The sequence below is a fragment of the Corvus hawaiiensis genome, chromosome 2 (assembly GCF_020740725.1).
Source record: "Corvus hawaiiensis isolate bCorHaw1 chromosome 2, bCorHaw1.pri.cur, whole genome shotgun sequence".
In the NCBI taxonomy this organism is placed as follows: domain Eukaryota; kingdom Metazoa; phylum Chordata; class Aves; order Passeriformes; family Corvidae; genus Corvus; species Corvus hawaiiensis.
Genome location: NC_063214.1, coordinates 53,195,518 through 53,215,681, shown reverse-complemented (window position 1 = coordinate 53,215,681; position 20,164 = coordinate 53,195,518). Strand labels below are relative to the sequence as shown.

At 37.0% G+C, this 20,164-nt stretch overlaps 1 protein-coding gene across 11 annotated transcripts in view; it reads right to left on the bottom strand.

The window, feature by feature from the left end:
* The window catches only part of FRY (FRY microtubule binding protein), a 227,796-nt gene that overhangs the window by 75,587 nt on the left and 132,045 nt on the right, over positions 1-20,164 (bottom strand). For all 11 annotated transcript variants that reach the window (XM_048295017.1, XM_048295020.1, XM_048295021.1 and 8 more), the window contains 11 exons: positions 18,550-18,653; positions 17,977-18,085; positions 16,964-17,050; positions 15,043-15,214; positions 13,878-14,010; positions 9,595-9,702; positions 5,164-5,419; positions 3,871-4,053; positions 2,909-2,995; positions 1,114-1,373; positions 593-782 (listed from right to left, as the gene is read on the bottom strand). In XM_048295017.1, the coding sequence (XP_048150974.1) occupies positions 593-782; positions 1,114-1,373; positions 2,909-2,995; positions 3,871-4,053; positions 5,164-5,419; positions 9,595-9,702; positions 13,878-14,010; positions 15,043-15,214; positions 16,964-17,050; positions 17,977-18,085; positions 18,550-18,653 (1,689 nt within the window). The remainder of the gene's footprint in view (positions 1-592; positions 783-1,113; positions 1,374-2,908; positions 2,996-3,870; positions 4,054-5,163; positions 5,420-9,594; positions 9,703-13,877; positions 14,011-15,042; positions 15,215-16,963; positions 17,051-17,976; positions 18,086-18,549; positions 18,654-20,164) is intronic.

Genomic DNA, 20,164 nt, shown 5'->3' with positions numbered 1-20,164 from the left:
CCCAATCATCTTAATAATGTCTAACAAGCAAAGACATCTGGGAAATCTCTTTAGTTCAGATTATTGTAATTTACTTAATTTGTTGCTTCATCAAAATATTCCAGTAATTGCATTTGTGGAACTACTGCTCCTCTTAGGTTTCTACTACTTGAAAGTGTATTTTATATATTATTGCTTCTGACAGGCATATATCCAACGGGAACAAAATTTTCATTCAGAAATCTGCTTTATTGCTTAATGTTTTAAATTTACAAATTGGAGTGCTCTACAAGGAAAGAAAGGGGATGAAAAACTAAAGTTAACTTCAAAACACATGTCCAGACCTATATTTTGAATGCACATCACCCAGAATGCTAAAAAAAAAAAAGAGCAATATATTGAAAACTCCATGGCTTTTGCCAAATATTTATCAACACATCATATCATACAGATGTTTTAATTGTTAATTATGTGTGTTAAGTAGGTCGCATATATCAAAATATACATCAAAATATTCCTTAACTGAAATACTTTCATCAGAATATGATTTTGCATGAAGATGCAGCTTAAAATTCTCCTAAACAAATAGTCTACTTGAAACAGGATGCATCACCTTATTATCGTAGTTCACTGTTCCATCAGGAGTGGTAGCCATGATCTCTGGTGTTGAAGCACGCAGGTGTCCTGGGCTCATAATACTGGGCTTTGCTACTCCAAAGCACAGAATAAGGTAGTTTCTCCACAAAGTAACATAGTTGTCTCCACTGCTTGCTGTACTTGTTTTCTTTGCATTAACAGGAATACTAGAATTTAAAAATAAATTATAATTATTAAAATGATTTCCCACTCTTAATTACACTGTAGTTTAAAATATTTTAAAAGGGAATAAAACATGCTATGTATCTGCCAGCAATTCAACATGACATGATACACAGGAAAAATCACGGAAGGTAGAAAACTGGAGTTTTCCACCTTAAAAATTACAATTACGTAACTCAAACCTGTGTGGCACCAATTTCTGTGTGGTACCTTGCAGGACTTGTGGACTGATACTGAAACATGAGACTAAAGAAAAGCTTATATTAAAATCACACAGCCCATACAAAAGAAAGTGAAATGCAGGTTCCCACTTACTTTGGATCCACAAGAGGCATTATCAGCTGCAGCCTCGTGAAGGCATATGGCCAAGCATAGCTGAGAGCTGTAGGACAGTGTTTTGGTAGATTCTCCTGCCTAAGAAAACTGAAGAGGCAAAGAACCCATGGGTCTTTAACGGACTGTGCAAATATCCAAACATGGGAAGGACTTTTCACATCGTAATGGCTGTTTACTAGGACAGCATTCCACTCCACCAGCCACTGCAAATCCACGCTGTGTGTTAATGGGATCGTTGTCTACAGAGAGAAAAGATAAATTAACACTCCTTGCTGCACTAGTCAGAGACCAGGCACAGAGGCAAAGACATTTGCTTTGCTTTATTATTAATGAGCAGAATGAAAGCACAAAATTCAAACCTTGGCCTCTAAAACTGCAACACCCAAACCCAGGTGCTGCTATTTCAGATGAATTTCCTAATTCCTGTATTGTGAAGTCAGAATGTCTCTTTCCTGCTCAGTTTCTGTTTTCAGCTGTAGAAGGGCCCAACCTCCCCACCAGTTCAATGTCCCCTTCTGTGCTGGTTTTGGCTGGGGTAGAGTTTATTTTCTTCGCAGTGGCTGGTATGGGGCTGTGTTTTGGATTTATGCTGAACACAGGGTTGATAATACAGAGATGTTTTTGTTATTGCTGAGCAGGGCTTGCACAGAGCCAAGGCCTTTTCTGCTTTTTGTCCTGACATGCTGGTGAGGATGATGGGGGTGCTTGGGAGTCTGGGAGGAGACACAGCCAGGACAGGTGACCCAAACTGATCAAAGGGATATTCCAGACCATGTAACATCATGCTTAGTACATAAAGTGGGAGAAGAAGGAGGAAAAAGGACATGTTTGGAGTGAAGACATTTGTCTTCCCAAGTTACCACTATGTGCTGGAACCCTGCTCTCCTGGGGATGGCTGAACACCTGCCTGCCCATGGAAAGCGGTGAATTAATTCCTTGTTTTGCTTTGCTTGTGTGCATGGCTTTTGCTTTCCCTATTAAATTGTCTTTACCTCAACCCACGAGTTGTCTAGCTTTTACCCTTCCGATTCTCTCCCCGACCCCACTGGTGGGGAAGTGAGTGAGCAGCTGTGTGAGGCTTGACTGCTGGCTGGGGTTACTTTTTTAAGCACCCAATATGCGGATTCAAAGCCACAACCCTGGAAAGGGCACTCAATGTGGCAAGGACCATTTGTTGCTTTAAATTTCATCAGGCTGAAAAGCACCCCAAACTGATTGTTCCTGCCCTCCAGAAATGGGCCCACACTAATCTCTAAGACAGCAAGCAAAAAAAGTTGTCTTATATATCAGTTCTTCTACTGACACTTTTTTATTCGAAATGCTCAATCTCTGCTTTCACTGGTGCATGTCAGACACATCAGGGACTTGAGAAAGCGAAAGGAGAGATTCACCCCAGCTGTGAATTACTCTAGAGCTTAGGCTCAGGTTTGCAGGCAGGGCCACTTTCTGAGGACACAAGGGAGCTAAAACTTAGTCCCTTTTCAAACAGATGATAGCAGCGAGTGACTTCCAAGTGCCTCCAGCATCAGGTGGTTTCAGCAATAAGACTTTCTCAACTGGTCTTTTTTCTGTATGTAGTATCTTTCATATCCATAGTATGATTATTTTCATGGAACAGATTGTCTGGGACATTGTGGAGCCTTGGAGCTCTTGGGTAGATGGCTGAAGCCTTAAAGCTGTATGATTTCTTTGATTTTCAGCAGTTTTATTTTTAGTCTTTCACGTCTGATATTTGTTATGTAAACATGAGCAGTAACAGTAAAGTAGTACTTACTGAATCTGAAACAGCCACATGAATAAAGCTTTCAAGAATAGAGGAACTCAACTGATCCATGACATCAATCATAGGTCTGTCATCATCCTGCATAATACAGAGAATACAAGTTTACTGCTCTCCTGACCAGATTATTTCCCTTCTTATTTTTCCAGGACATGAAACAGAACCATCTAAAAATTATGACATGAATCTGAAGTAGCCAGAAATATTCATTGTTAATGATGGGTACATTTTGTCTTTTTCAAATTAATCTCAGAACTAAGTCCAGGCTGTGGTTTGAAATGAAGTTAATTTGTGGCTATAGCTCACTGCTTAGAGAACAAAAGCACATATCAGAAAATCCCAAATGACTTTGGATAGCTGGTATCAGAAGACTGAAAAATTAGCTTACTGTTTATTGAAGCATTCCTTTGCCATGAACACACATATTTGTGTTCTTAGGCATTTAGATGGCTCACTGAGCTGTGACCGCCATACACAACATGACTCTCCATATTTCTGTATCCATAAAAAAGACTTAGAGGTCTTTACTACAGAAGGAAAATGTATGTGAATGATCTTAAAGGTGTCTTGTGCTGTGGGTTTTTTCACAAAATAGTATGCTACAGGAATGGGTTTCATTTCCAATATAAATTTATAATCTTGACAATACAAAAATGACCCATGCAGTAAAAAAAGGTTTTACAGTGTATTTTACAGTCACATCTTTCCAAGAGAAAATATGAAGTTGCTATACACTTCCCTTCAAATTCTTATAGAGGGCATTTGCCATTAATGTTACATTGTTGAGTGCACAGAAAGGTTTGCAGTGTTAAGGCAAACAGAATCAAATGCTTTTTTATAAACTAAGTGCATACCTGCTACACTGCAGCAATTACAGTAAAAGCAATTGTAATAGCAGTTTTGAGCTTTATCTTCGGGAAATTTTAACTGCAAGTTCCAGAAGAGAAAGATCCTACCTCTGCCTGGCCAAGGGCCAAGAATAAAGAACGGATTTCTCGGAGGATTAAAACAGCCAGTTTCCGCGTAGCAACCTGGAAACTACACAGCAGAACCAGTGCGAATCCTTCGACTGCGTGCAGGACGTTAGAATAGGGGCCTCTTTCTGACTGTATTCTGTGGCTGGATCCATTTGGTATCAACTGTAGAACAGGGCAAGAGGGGGAAAATGGAGTGGTGGTGTTTGCAAACCAGGTCTCTAAGAAATATTCTATTTAACTAGGACACATAAAGAAACAAAATGCAGAGGCCATGCAGATGCGGTACTGGGAAACTTGACATATTCCCTCAAACAACCAAGTTTTGTTGCTTTAGGTTATCTTGTTCCACAACAGCAGTGTATGAGTAGAGTCCTTTGAACAAATCCTTCCCTCTAATTTTCAATTAATCTACCCACTTTTTTCCATCCTCCGCTAAAAATGAATAAGTCAGACTGTGAACATCACACTTTTTCTACTCCAGATAGCATGTCCTCATGCTTCTTTGGTCCTGAAGCAGCCAACACCTTAGGTAGGTGGTCTCTAGAAGCCAACCCCACCAGTAAAGTGTAACAATACTTAATGAAAAGTATGTGAGGATTTACCTTTTTATGCTAATTTTATTTATTTTATGCTAGATTTTATTTTTATTTACTCCTGTTATTACCTATTAATTAAAGGTCCTCTGTGATACAAAACACACATCATGTTTGCCCAAAGGAAAACATAGCCAGTGTGATTAGTTTAGGAGATAAACCTAAAAATCATTTCTCATAATGAAAATATCTGTGGGACAGTGCAGATGGGAGAAGTAGGAGAAAAGCTGTTCAGTTCCCAGAAATGTTTGTAACACATGGAGACAGCAGGCTATGGTAACAAGCAGGTTCTTTGATGTGTCTGAATCAACCAAGGGAAAAGAAGGTCTACTTCACTCTTCACAGCATTCCCACTAGCATTATCAATCTGTTTCAGCCCTGGGAAAATGTCCTTCTGCTACATCTACATACACATATTTTACTTTATGTGCTTTTGTTGATGTGCATATTTTAGTTTGACATGCATTCTCTTATGTTGCTCAACAACAACATCTGCTGTATTACACAAGGACATGGCTGTCCTCAAAAGACATGTGAACTAATTACCTAAAAATTCTTGCATAGTGAATTCTTCTCAGGTGAGTAAATACAAAACACAAAAACCACAGCAGTATCAAGGAATATAATTTCTGCCTTCAATTAGTAAAAATGTTAGGACACAGATCTCTTGATTCCATACCTCTGCAGATCTGGTTTTGGCCTGCTCAGAAGCTTTTCCTGGAGTGTGTATTACAAGCTTCCACTGCGTAAGCAATTGTAGCAGCAACTTCAGTGAAGTATCGAGAAGGGTATGATGCATATCATTCACTTCACGTAGCAGAAAATTAGTGAAACCAAAGAGTACATCCTCCCGCCAGTCAACAAAGTCAACAAGTAGACCCTGAAGAGAATTCTGTGCAATGTGTCGAAGTTCATCATCCATATGGATAGACAGCCTGTAAGTAAATGTCAGATAATAAAAGATATGAGGAGTGTTTATCGTGGTAAGAAGCATCCGTAACGCAACAGCGAGGGAAAATTCCCAATGAAAATGGTGGATGATGCTATCATGGTTTCATTATTGCTGACCACAATTAACATCTTTGACCTGTTTTCTGTATGGTAATTCTTGCTACAGCGGAAGATATTCATGGATCCAAAAGAAGTATATTCCCCTCCTAAAACAGAGTATCTTTAAAGTACATAATTTGGCAACTTTTCCCAGACCAAGTATATTTTTTATTTACTCATAAGTCAATAACTTCCATGTAGGCATGGTAACAAAAGGCTTACATAATTTAAATACATAATTTATGTATTTATTTGTTAACATTAAATATAAAAAGAAAATAATCACAACAGCTCAGCTAACAGTTAAAACAAATCTTTAGCAAAGATGCAAATCATAATTTATGAAATCAGATCTTCAAAATAATTAAAGTTAGGCATTTGAATTAAAAAAACGCTTTATGTTTTTAATGACTTAGGATGAGGAAATGTGAAAAACAGCCTCAGGACTTTCTATACTTTTAGAAACACACTGAACACCCTCAAAGTCCTTCTGAAAGATGGTGACATTTCAGATCCCATTTTCAAATTTTATTTTCTTTATTTGCATCATGTTGAAATTCTTCTCAACACAGAAATTTTTTATACTTTCTTTGGACACAGAAATCATCAAACCACTTCTTTGTTAGAAGTTGGCAGAATAAAGTAAATTCAGATTAGTGTGTCCTGCAATTTTTGGTTCATTGCCTTTATGATGTATTTTGTTTTAATTACCCATGAGACTGCAATTTTCTGTAGTGTGTTAGAACTCATTTTCAAAGTATTTTATCTACATTTAATCTACACAGTTGAAAAGGAGGACTCATTATAATGAAATGGACACAAAGCTAGGAGAAAAAAAACCAAAATAGCAAATGGAGTGGAACCAAATTCCATTCAGTTGGAAGTGTATGATGAGATGTGGTTCATAAAAAATCTCGTTCATTATAGCTACCTAATTTGGAGGCAGGGGACACGTTATTTAACCAAAAAGAAAACAACTGCCATGAAAATTCACCCCCGGCGACTATAACTCCAAAAATAACTGTTATGCTTTAATAACCACATGACTTTCTATATATATATTTAGAAACACGGTATTTTGTTGTGCTAAGAAAGGATCATTTTTGTCTCCCTTTTGGAATGCCAAAACCAGATAAACAAGCAAAACCTTTTGAGACCACAGTTAAGTCATCCATGAAATGACTTCCACAGTGACACAAAGCAATAACAGAAAAGAGGATACAAAAGACATCTCCTAAGCCCAAGTTACTGCCCAGTGGCTTTATCTAACGAGACGAAACTCAAATGGAGCATAAGAATCCACCTATGTATTACCACTGTATGACAGGCAGTGCAGGAAGCAAGTACAAGTTTGTTTGTTTGCACTTGAGTCAGTTAAATTCAAGACCTACTCAGGAATTTGTAATGAATGGTTGGAGTGGGCAGTGAAAGGGCAAAAGGTACAGAATATACTTGACATCTGCTTCATGGTTTATAATTTGAATACAGCTGTCCTGGAAAAAAGTGTAGCTGCTGACTTACAGACTCCTTCTGAAAACCTCCAAAAGACACATCTGTTGTCAGGATGAAAAAATCAAACCAAACTGTGAATAGAAGAACCAGTTAACTCAAAGATGTAACTTTATCTCTTGTGAAAAGAAAATATTTAACAGCTTTCCATCCCAACAGCACAGGCCCACAGAAATCCCTGGCAGAACTGCTTCTAGGGTTCTTTGGAAAAACAGGGAGAATCTGAAACCTTACCTCTTTGAAGTTTCTTATCCCTGTACTGAGTTTAGTTTCTGACCCAGAACACACAATATTGTAATGCAGTGTTCTCTTGAACTGCAGATGCCTACCTTCTGCGCCTACACTTTCCTAACTGGGAGAAGTAGTCAGTCTGGTCTCAAATAAACATGGGACAGTATACAGAATGTAGAAGCAGCTCTGGTGATGGGGCATTCTGGTGATTTACATTAAGTCTAGGCCAGGTATTCATTCTGTAAACAGTTTATTACTTTCCTCTCTGAAGGAATGCTTTTGAAGACAGTTTTCAGTTCATGCTCTCCCAGGCTAAATAGACCTAATTTTTACAATTCACCAATCTTTTCTCCCCTTGTTCTCTGGTCAGTCTGTTCTTCAACCACAACGCCCCAGCTCGGATGTTGTTCTCTAGATCAGGCATCCTTGATACTGACTAGATCAGAAGAACTTCTTTGAAAACCTTGTAGACCTAGACATGTGATGGTTTGTCTTTTCATAGGATCATTGCTTCTTTGTATCTGCTCAGTTTGTGATCCTGCTCTGCAATACTGAGACCCTACCCAGTTACTTCAACACTATATGTCTCCTGAACCATAAACTGTTAATTGCTTTCCAACCTATTATGTACCTACCTAATTTACCTAAATTGTGTTTCCCTTGCTTATACTTAGGAAGAGAACTTAAAACACTACCAATGTCTCAAAGATGCTGTAGCATGAATACATGTAGGAGAGGAGAACAGATTCCCAGAGTTCCCCGTCTTGGGGAAAGGCCGAGCATGTAATTTACTTCTGAAGTTGCTCTAGAGGTGCTTTCCTCAGCTCCTCTTGATGCCTCACTTCTTTTCACAGTCAAAGTCAGATAAGTGGGCAAACTTACTGCTTGCATTTTCCCAGCAGGGCAATTACCCAAGAAATACTCAGAATCACAGCTGACCTTTTCTAAATTAAGTTTGATGACAGAATAAAGATAGACCAGTGGTTATACTGGTGTCAGTAGACAGTTGTGAGACCTAAGAAGAGTAGCATTAATTTATAAAGAAACCCACACCGGTCTCCAAATTTTCTTAAGAGTCTGACCTGGACAATCCTGTGATTGAAGAGCTGTCACCTGAATAGATATGTGCTTTTTACCAGCTCAGTTAAGGCCATTAATAAGGATAGACCTCTACTTAAAATACTGGATTAAAGGAAAACATGTCCTTTTAAATTTCCCTTAAGCGGAACTGATGCAACTGTTTAATATGGTATCTAAATAATTTGATAATGTAATGATTTAAAACAACCTACAAGTGATTTATAGCAGACAACGTGCACACAAGGAAATCAAGCTGGCCAGGCACTGCAGCACACCTACTGTTGGCTGATGATTTGGCTTGTTTGGCTGGCTGCACTGCACTACTACCAGAATCAATTGTTTCACTCTTTTAGCACATCACTGGGAGTTAGTTGTTCGTAGAGCAAAAAAACTGTTTTTATATGTAGCCTTCTGGCTCCCACATCTGCCATTCCTTGTGGTGTTTGAAAAGCAAGAGCAGGGTGCCAAGTTTGCTTTGCCACAGTTACCTGAGAGTAATACTCTGCAAAGCCCTCTTGGAACAATTTAATACCATAATCCACTTACATAAAGAACGTAAGCTGGAACCTTGGTCTTGGATACTTGAACTGAAATGTAACAGAGTTTTCTGCACTGACCAGCACCTTTTATCATAATTATTTTCCACAAGTCATTGATTTGGCATCCTGAAACTTAAGCGGTGTAGCAGTCATGTTGTAGACTACCTTGTTCAGCGAAGTCTATTCAGACAAATTAAATGGAGGGATATCATATTTCTTAAACTCATCATTTTATGTCTTACAATAATAATAATAATAATAATAATTTAATGAAGTTTTTTGTAACATAACACAACTAGCACATTCTGTTTTACCAGAGACATGTGGGAATCACAAATAAAAACTAAACAGGTATCTCCATGTTTTTCCACTACACAAGTAAGATGTTTTCTCTTGTTAATCAGAATGCTGTGATGGTTAGAAAACAGTAATAAGCTGTGACTTTTATGAAGAATAGTGAATATCACGTAACCTACATACTGATGGGAAAGAGTTCTGGAGGACATACCAACTTTTTCATAAAATTATGAGTCCATAATAAAAACACAAAAACTGTAAAAAGATGCTAGGACATCTTGTCTAATTCATTAAGAACAATTTACCTTTTTAAAGCATATATAGAAAGAAACAGTTACATATTCTGTGGCTCAGCTTTTCACATTGTTCCCCTGGAGCAGTCATTCAATGCTTGAACAGCTTACCTTGCCAGCAAGTCGATCAACTCAAGTTTTGACATTCCATCAGGAAGCAATCGAGGAATAGCAGCAACACATGTCCTGAACAGATCAATTTTTGGTTTTCTTTCCCCACTGAAAAATTAAAACAGTATTTTGACTAAGCTTAAGAAGGAATTGTGTGTTAAATGATCCACCTCTAGCTTTTCAGAAAAGGCCTGGACGTAATCAAGTGCCAGAGGCCTACTAAGATCATCAGGATGGACAGCTAGACACTATACTGAAATAAGAAGGAAACATGAATACATTTTTTTCCATTGAATGGCTTTGATTTTGACATTTTTCATGCATCTTATCTGTACATTACTTGAAAAATCAGTTGTAAATGACTCTTTTGTTTCTTTCTGAGAGGAACTGGCAGATATATATAAAAAATAGAAGTATAATGTAGGAAGATTCCTCCATCAAGATTGGCATTTATATGATGCAAGCTTTGGATAAGGCAATGAGGAAAGATGGGGTGTTCTCCATTATAGTGCAGCTATATTTCACCAGTTGTATCAAGCAAATAGCAGATGTGTAACAAGTTCAAAAAACACGACTGAAGATCTAGAGAGTTGCCCCCCCATCATGACACATTTTTACACTGAAAAAAGTGTATCATTTAGAGGGAGGTATGGCCAGATCACTGCCAGAGATAGCAGCATTTTGGCAACTCTTACCAGCTAGAACATGTTTTAGCAGCCCTAAGGGTGTTCTAATCTGTGGAATGGCACAACTGTTCCCTAACAGCCTGGGAAAGTCATTAAGTACAAAGTTCAGCATGAACCAAACACTAGGTTGGAAGTCCATCAGTAGCTCAAGTAGATTAAAGTTTCAGCTGTTGATTATTTTCAAAACAGATGCAGTTGTTTTTTGTCTTGTTTTCAACATTTTTGGTAAATCTGCAGATCAAATAAGTCCTTCAGATAGACCTCAAAGTGTGGATTTTTTTTTATTTGCTCATTTTTATCTCAATGATCTATTATCTGATGATGGAGTGTAGAGGAAATTACCAAAGCGTAACAGCATTTTAAACTGCGCAGTCTTTCCCACAATATTATTAATTATTAGCCTGTAATATGCTTTGGAGGGATCAAAAAAATAAGGTCCTATTCAGGAGCCATATTATAAACATGCAGAAAAAGATTGTCCCTCTTTTAATATGCTTCCGATAGAACTAGAAAAGAATGAGGGGGGAAAAAGAGACACCAAGAAGCATTGGAAGCTACTTAACACCACACTGAAATGGAGTGACAAAACAAAAAATGAACTGTTTCCCTGCACCCCGGTCCATTGCCCTGGTTACTACACTGTTCTGTCCCTCCACCCAACAGAGGACACTGCATTTGGGTATCTTACTTCTGTGTTCAGTCACAGAGAAAGCCTGGACGCAATGCAGCCTGAAAGAAGATTTATGGAGTAACACCGATCATTCACTGAAATAAAGGCTACAGAAGAGGCATAAACTGATATTAGACTTACTTAATTCAAAGATTAAACACAGTTTTGTAGCAAATACCATACTGTCTCTTAACACCCTACTTATCAGCTTGGATATATATTACATGAATAAAATGTTGACATTATTTTAATTAACTGTCTTAATGGTACAGTTAGGGGAAACTATTTTCATCATTAATTACCTCTGTCTCACTGTATCTGTATTCTAACACACAGAACTTGAAAGGTGTCAGTAACCGACTGGAAAAGGAGTAAAATAAAACATCTCACTGAGAATTTGGTTATAAACAAATCCCTTTCAACTATTATCACAAAAGCAAATACTAGCTGGGTTAATAACTAGTGCAAATCCTGTATTTTTATAGTTGTAAACATTAAAGTGCAATTAGGAATTTTACATGCAGGCAAACCAAGCCTTCCTTGCTGACTTGAAATGAAAAAACTTTGCAGTTTCCTTACTCTCAGTCCCCAGCAAGGGCAAAGTTTGTGCATTTCAAATGGAGACTTGTAAAATAATAGTCTGAGAGGAAGCTCTTCTGAAGGCAAATGAGTAATTATTTATAAATATAAAATCTGTGGGTGTTCTGTGGCTTATCAGCTGCTCAGAAGAGTAGCAGGAGAAGATCCAAACCTTGGGCTCAAGTTCCCAACTTACCATCTGAGCTCCCAGGCACAGCACTTGAGGGAGGCAAGGGGAGCCTTTGAAGCACTTGCAAGGCCAGATTTGTATGTGAGAAAAATGGATGCCCTATTCTAACTAAATGTTGGAAAGTAATTATAACCAGTACCGAAATTCATATCCCAGTGCACGATGCAAAGGATGCTTCTTACTCAGGATTTTAGTAGGACCCTCCACACTGGCCTTTATTACTTCAACAATAAATGCTTAAAGGATCAGTAATTAAATATTGTCTAGAAGCAAGTCTAACACTGCCAAAGAAAATTGCAGAATCTGCATACTTTAAAGTGTTATGTCTGCTCCCTGCCTAGCTACTTCCCTCTGATTCTTATTTTATTAGTTAATAAAAATACCACATTTTATACAGTTTACACATAAACTTCATGCAACTATGACAAAAGCAATAACTTTAAAATGTAAATAAATGTAGTGTGATATCTATCAATTAAAGCCCATAAGAATTCAAACTAAATATGTAACTCTAGTGAAGCATAGAGTTCTGTGAATAAAATGGGAAGCAATTACATAAAAACAATAGGTTGGCTTTTCCACATATCCACAATTCAGTTTTTGAAAGGATCATTCTCAATCCTGATAGCTACTGATGTTTTTTGTGAGTTCACATGATTTAAATCAACTGATAATTAAGCATCCCAGATATTTTTTTCCCTTGAATGAACAAGTAAAAACGTGTTAAAATGTGGCTTGCCTTTCAAGTGTATATATTAAATTAGAGCTCATCCAGATATAAAGTGCAATACAAAATGTAGTAACTTACTTGTCTAAATATCCCAATCTTCGTGTTTCTGACAAAAGTTACTACCAAATAAAAAGACTTCCTGAAATTTAAAACTCTTTTGAGTCTATTTGTTCACTGACTCTAAAAATAAACAACATTTTGGTGATGCTGAGAAACCATCCAAAGGATATTTATAGCTAAGATTATGTACACTTCTTATCTAAGTGCTCAAGGTTTCACTGTGCAATTGTCTTTCGGGAATAAAATGTGAGTTTGAAAACTCACTTTCCCTACCACAACAGCCTGAATACCCAAAATGGTTATGAAAACTGGGTGTGAGGACTGAACAGGGTAGAACTACAAGAAAAATATGAAGTATTATGGGATAGTAATATTAGCTATGAATATAAATAAAGTAAGACAATGCTGGCGACACAGCTTACAGTCTCACCTTGAGGCACTGCAACAAATAAGGGCAGAGGAATAAAAACATAAAGATTGCATCAGTTGTACAAGGCAGTTGAATTTGGCCAGTCATTGCAGTTAGTCTATCACAGTATTCTTAGCAAGTTGACTTTTTTGGGCAGTAAATAACAAAAAACAATCTCAAAGAGACGGGTGTCCTTTTCATGACATCTTAAACTTTTTTCCAGGGGTTGTTTCCTGTCTAGAATAACTACCATGTCCACTGCTCTAACAGGAAAGATATGCAAGGTCTCCTTACAGTTCAGATCTCTACAATCTGTGCTCTGCATGTGTCAAATGATCTCTCTGTGTCTCTAACCTCTGCTAGATGTCCACGTCACTAGAACTCTCTCCAGGAAACTTGCCTCACTAATAATTTTGGATTAAAGTGAAAAATGCTGCTGTTCAACACAGCTTGAAGCACACTGGTTTGATTCTGTTCCAGTGGGATACAGCTTAAATCCAAGCCTTATCACAAGATTACTTGGGTTTTTAATTAAGATTTGATTTTGATTACAGGCATGAAAAGCAAAGGGCATTTTGGAATATTACTATTTACATATAATATTTACAGAATTTGCAGCATTAATTTTGAGGTTCAGTGATGCAAATATACCCTGAGACAGTGTTCTGAGCACAGGCTGCCAGGTTTTCTACTTTAGCATTCTACTTCACCCATCTAAACATCCATAGGATTCACACATGATTTTACCTACATCAAGAACATCTTCAGTTCCAAACACTGCAACATTCAAAGAAGCACAATTGACTTGTCATAAACAGTTTTTCAAAGTATACACTAATTAAGCTAAATGTTCCTGTTTCTTGCTGTTTCTCTGATGACTCATGATAGACAGAAATAGGGAAAAAGCCCCAAAATTATGTCTCCATGTTTCATAGGAACTACTGCTCTTTAGCACTCACGTAATCATGTCTTCAGGTTCTTTGTTAAGCATCTGTATGTTGGTTAGCATCATGCACCGACCCACTTCCTTGTCAAGGTGTCTGAGTATGTTGTCCACGGCCTTCCTTACTTGAGAATAATATAATGACATACCTGCAAGAAAATGCATTTTTGTATAGTTGGGGATATTTATAGATAGATATATATTCTGAAAAAGAAAGTTGCTTACTCATGCTGTGCTGCATAAAGTAAGAAAAATGTTTTCCTCATGAGATGGCATATTTCACTAGCAATAATATCCTGATCCAAAATCAGAGTATCTTGCCTGCTCCAAAAGGAATGCTTACATATCATACATAGAAACTGGAATACTGGCTCATCAAATAGCAATGAAATAGCTAATACAAGAATTTAATAGTGCAAGCATTCGTTATCAAATACTATCTTCAAATACTTCAAATACTTTAAATACTTCAACAGCAGTGGGTCTTACACTGTTTATTTTCTTCATATTACTACAGTGATCTAGCACAGTACAACACAGGTCTTTGCCACTGACATAGACCTTGTTTCATTCACGTAACTTCGGGGACTTAATGAAGTGTGAAGGTGAGCAGCCAAATTTTTTTTTTTTTGCCAACAAAACCAGGCACCCTCAGGGCATGATGGAGAGGCTCTTCTACAGCACGGGATTCTTGCTCTGCATTGAAGCCCCAGACAGCAGTGCTATTAACTTAGGCACTTCAGTGCAACATTTTTTTACAGTCAAAAGTTTTGCCATTTTGAAAGTTTGAGATATTGCAATTAAAATGAGGCTATCAACAGAATCTTTGATAGTTATCAAAGCTGGCATGTCTTTTGAGCACAGGCACTGTTTTTAATAGGATGAATATCCATGAATAAATACAGCTATCAGCACTGAAAGACTAAAGGCTAGCTGTGTCTTTAACCCCTCCCAGAATACAGGGTTGCTACCACTTGTGGAGCACAACTGAGAACTTTTCAGAATAACCTAAGAAAAGCAGCATTTGTCAAACTAAACCATACATTTCATTAGAATGCACGATAAATGAAATGCTTACAATACAATCAAATTCCTAACAATAGTAAACTATTCTCAGGTGCTGAAGACATTTTCACCTCCATTCTCACCCAAGTTTCTATATTGTCCATTTTCTTACTTACCTATCATTTTAGCTTCCTCCTCTGTAAGAGTTTTGCTCAAATACGTTTTCTTCACTCTCAGAGTGTTTCCAGAGGGAAGGACAGCTCCAGTCACTGGCATTGGAGGTTCACCATCTTTTTGCTGCAAGCTATCAGCAATTACCAAGAAAGCTCTCAGGCCAATATTCATTCTCTGTAAAGTTTAGAAGATGTATGAGTATCATAATCAAATAATCATATTCTACTCATATTCTTCATTCACTTTGAAATTTTGAGAATGCACTTGGCAGCATTTTTTTCTGTATCTTCTCTACATTAACTAGTCTGATATATTTCACAAAAACTGCCCATGAAATAAATAATGAATTCACATCTCCACTGTGAGCAGTGTTCTCAGAATTTTATTTTTAAGAATTTGCATTAGCACATTACCTTTTTATCTTCAGGATGAAACACCTGGATATGGCCTGTAGTTTAGTAATGCATCTTAAATGGACCTTCAGTTAAACATAAATGACCTACATCCATCATGAAAAAAAGATGAATAACTGTCTTGAAAGGCCCCAAGGTTGATCATACTGAGAGAAAAGTCTGGAATGATGTTCAATGCCAAAACTACTATGTGAAAATATTAGGAAGTTGAATTTAAGTGACCTGAATGCCTTCTGGGAATGCACCAGAGGAAAACTTGCAAGCTTTGCACTGCAGTGATTGAAAGACTAGAATGTTTTCAATTTCTCTGGAATGTGTGCCAAAAACTAAGAGGCTGTTCTACTGACAGTCTCCCCATTTACCTAGATAATGGGGATTTTTTTTAGAATGCTAACGTCTACGTACATAAAAAAGTGGCGCTATAATGTCTATTTTCAGACTTACAACGTTGTTGAGAAACAGTAAAACTTCAGATGCTGATTGAACAAGAAGCTAAGGACTGTGTCCACCCCATCTCAGCTGGGCTAATACACAATGCTCTCTGTAGGACCTTTCTCAGTCAATGCTGCAGGTGGCTGACCTAGAGCATGGTGTGGACTACCTGCTCAAAAATTCTGTTTCATTCTTTTTTACTCTGCTACAGAAAGATGAAAGCTGTGTTCAAAGTAAAGCTTGCCTTTCATTTCTTCTGCCTTTGACAGTAGAAAGTTTAATCTACTTTTCCACATTTTTTGTATCAAATGTAATTTTTGCAAGGCAATTCACTCTGTTTTAACATCTTAGTGAATAGATACAACAGTTTAATTCTGCAAGATTAATACAGACATGTTGTATGAGATGATCACAAATTATTTATAGGTTTTTTTGTGTTTATTCTTAATTTTCAAATGAAAATGTTTCCAAAATTTTAAGGAAATGCATCTTTCAAACAGATTTTTAAATTCTTTTAGTACTTATTTATATTTTGATTTTTAAAAAAAGTTTTTCAAATTTCTGATTCTGATTTTCTCTAGGAAAAGCACTAGAAAGCTGACTCATGACAGAGACACCAGTGGAGCTTTGCCGGTCAGAGTAGTAAAACTTCATTACAGTGTTTTCTTTTTCAAGCCTTCATGCATCATGTACTCTCAGTAAGACTGTTTTGAAAAACATTGAAATTGTTACAGAAAAATTGTTGTTACATTAAAATAGTTTAAGGCACTGCATTTAACAACAGCAGAGTGATAAGGACATACTGTGATCAGCAGTTTTATTTATACTTTTCTTTTTGTTTTATACATTTGCACTAGTTCACATTTGATATTCTTCACTGAGAAAACATGAGAAAGACATAAACAATGTGACATTTTACAGATAGAAGTTCACAGATGTATTTTACCAATAAATCAGATTCAAGCTTTGGCCTGAAAACTGGACAAAGGTGAAAGCATGCTTAGAATGTAACCAGGAAGTAAATGTAGCACAATACAATACATACTAACTGAAAAAAAAAAGCAGATGTACATCATACCTCAGGGTTGAGACTGAAAGCTTTTGCTGGTTTTCCAACACAAAGGAAGTCAAAGATAATTTCTTTCATTGCAAAATCTAAGCGTTCCTAAAATAGCAAAAATACTGCAAATCATTAAGCTGCTCACTTCTGCTACTTATTTTCATTAGGGCTACAGAATGTTGAAAACCAGTTTAATCAGGGTTTATTTAAATATATGGAAAAACGGATTTTCAGAAGTACGCAGAACATATTACCAGATCTAAGCTTTTAACACTGCTTTATGTTGACAAAATCAAAAATGTATAGCATTTAAATAGAAAATGATCCATTTTGGAAATACAGCTTTTAATTATTTCATTTAAACTGTGGTAATTATGGTACTAACACAGCATTTTACATAAAGAGAGCTTGTTCACAGATGGCACAGTTAAGGGAAGATTTTAAGCATCTGTTTGATTCATTCCTATTCAGAGACTTTAAGTATGTGCTTAAGTGCTTTGCTCAATGGGAAAATTTTCTGAATTTAAGTCACAAAAGAAATGAAACTTCCAGCACTGCAGGTTAGTTTATTTTAGCAGTTCCCAATGGAACCGATGAAAACTACATGTCATTTCCATGCTGAACTTGGCTGACATCTGACTTACTGATTTGAAAGCAGTGCAACTTATTGTCCTATACAGCAGGGATGATTCAGTATCAGGATGAAACATGGCTTACTATTCTGCACTTTTTTGACAGTCAGAGTGTGTCAACAAATTCATCTTCTGTCTTGTTGGAAATTAAAAAAACTACATTTCAGTTGAACTAAACCTATTTTTATCAATTTTCAATGGAATGAGGTTACTCAAAACCTGTTGCTAAAAAGAAGTTTGCCCCAGTTCGGTCTATAATTTCATCATTTCCTAGATGAAAGATAACGTCAACAGGGCTGCAAAAAATTCAGTCATTAGAAGTTCACTTATTTGTTAATTTGTTATTGGGAAAACAAGTTGTTCGTTACATGGAAAGACATATGCATGGCTCTCCCATACCTGTGCAATAAACTGTATTATCTTCACGAAGATGTTTAGAGGCATATCTCTTGGCACAACACCCCGGGACCCTTTTGGGAAAAGGGTTGTGACAATAGTAATAAGTCGGCTGCAAAAGAAAAAGAAACATTACACACTTCTGGACCTTGCAGACCTTCACTTACCATCACACTCCATCTAGAAAGACCAGAAAATATTTCCTTTGAAATGAAAATGTAATGGGGTATCTTGTTCTGACCCTTTGCTATGGATTCAACGTAATTATTTTATTTCATTACTATATTACAAGTAAAAATAAACCAATCAATGGCCACTACTAAAGTATTTTTAACTTACACTGAACAAAGAGTGACTTCTAATTTTTCCAAAAGCAGGAACACTTTATACAGTAACTTTTATAGGTGACAGAATAACTGATAGTGCCACAAAATGGAATATTTTGTTGTGCACAGTTGAGTTTCTTATTTCACAACAGAAACAGGTTCAATTTGAAAGAATTCAGGAGAACTATAAAACCCTTCATTGGCAACATCCACTCTACGAAGGATTTTCATTACAAATAAAGCATTTTACCTTTGGGTAGCTGTGTTGCTTTCACATTTAATTCTGATCATGTAAACCCACAGTAGTCTGTACAGAGATTCCAGTGCAACTCGAGCCATTTTTGGGTCCTTGTTCTAGACAAATATATAACATAAGAAAAAACTTCAGGCACAAATTAGCAAGGAAGTTCAGCACTTAATGGATGCCAAGGTTCAGCATTTTGATAATGAAATGACAGCCTCACAGCTGCTCAGTGCTCCACTCCTGCAGCTGTAGGATGCTTATGCATCTGACCTGCCTCTGTTATTATTTAAGTTGTTGAAAAACCCAAGTATCAAGTTAGTTAAATTAGATACATTACAATTTAAAATCTCTGTTTGAAAGCCCCTCAGTTTGACTATGAAAAGAAAACCTAATACTCAGTAGATTCCATCAATTCAAAAGTTGCTGCCCTGGGATGGAGGCATAGTATGAAGAGCAGATAAAGGAACGTACCACACATACTCAAAAGTGAAAGGACAAAAATCTGTGGATGCTCAGGCTGGCCTAGTTAACATGGCATCTGTGATCAGCTGGACTGAATTGGTTTATCTGTCTGGACTGCTGTTTATTTTTGGAAACTAGTACAAGATTGCCTTTGGGTCTCTTCAGTCATATGCAGTTTTCTGTTTCTGTGGCAGTTGTAAGGGCTGTCTGAGTGCAGACAGGGACAAGTAAGTGCAGTCCAATCAGATGGTCTCCCTCATGATGAGCCATCCGCTGGGTTAAATTTTGAAGGAGTCCAGTACACTTCGACCTGAGATAAGGTTTGTCTGGCTCACAGAACAAATCTCCATGGCAAAAATCTGAGATATTTTCGGCAGACAAATGTTGAGTCATGGATCAAAGACAGCGGTTTGATCAAAGAAACTGCAACTGATGCCATCAGTAATTCCTGAATGTGTATTGGTCTGGGTCCTGCAAAATGATGGGAAGACAATTCGCCAGTGATATAGGAGATGACTTCAACTTTCAATGTGGCATTTGTCACAAGCTTAGGAACAGAAATACTGTCCTTGGGCTGCAATTTCCATTTAACTCCTTGACACACATTTTATGCAATAAAGCTTTATATGGACAGAAAACTGAATATAATTTTTTGTTTACTATTGCAGCATACAACCATTGTCACACATGTTTAGAATAAGTAGTAAAAGGAAAGCCAGACTTTACCCGGCCCATTAATATCTGCAGGATTTTAAAATAAAAAAATTTTTTACAATCAATTTGTTTATTAACCTGTTTACTTTCAATCCATTTTTGATCAGGTATAATCATGTCGGTCCTTGTACACTTCAGACCTAAGAATTTGATTTCTTGAGCAGGTGATGAAGTATATTTATCAAAGTTTATTCTTATTCCAAAGCTTTCAAGAAAACAGCAGGCTGTGGCTAACCAAGTTATGGTAACAAGAGACTGTGTAGCAGAGGAGGAAGCTATCTGTTAGCAAATGTCCAAATATCCCAGTGATGGGATAGTTAGCTGTGAGGGCCATTGAGAAAGAAGGAGGAGAAAAGGGCTGAGACCAATATTATTGGAGTTTTCAAAAAATAGTAGACCAGTTTCCTGTCAGAACAGCAAGCTGTGTGGCAGAAACAGGATTAAG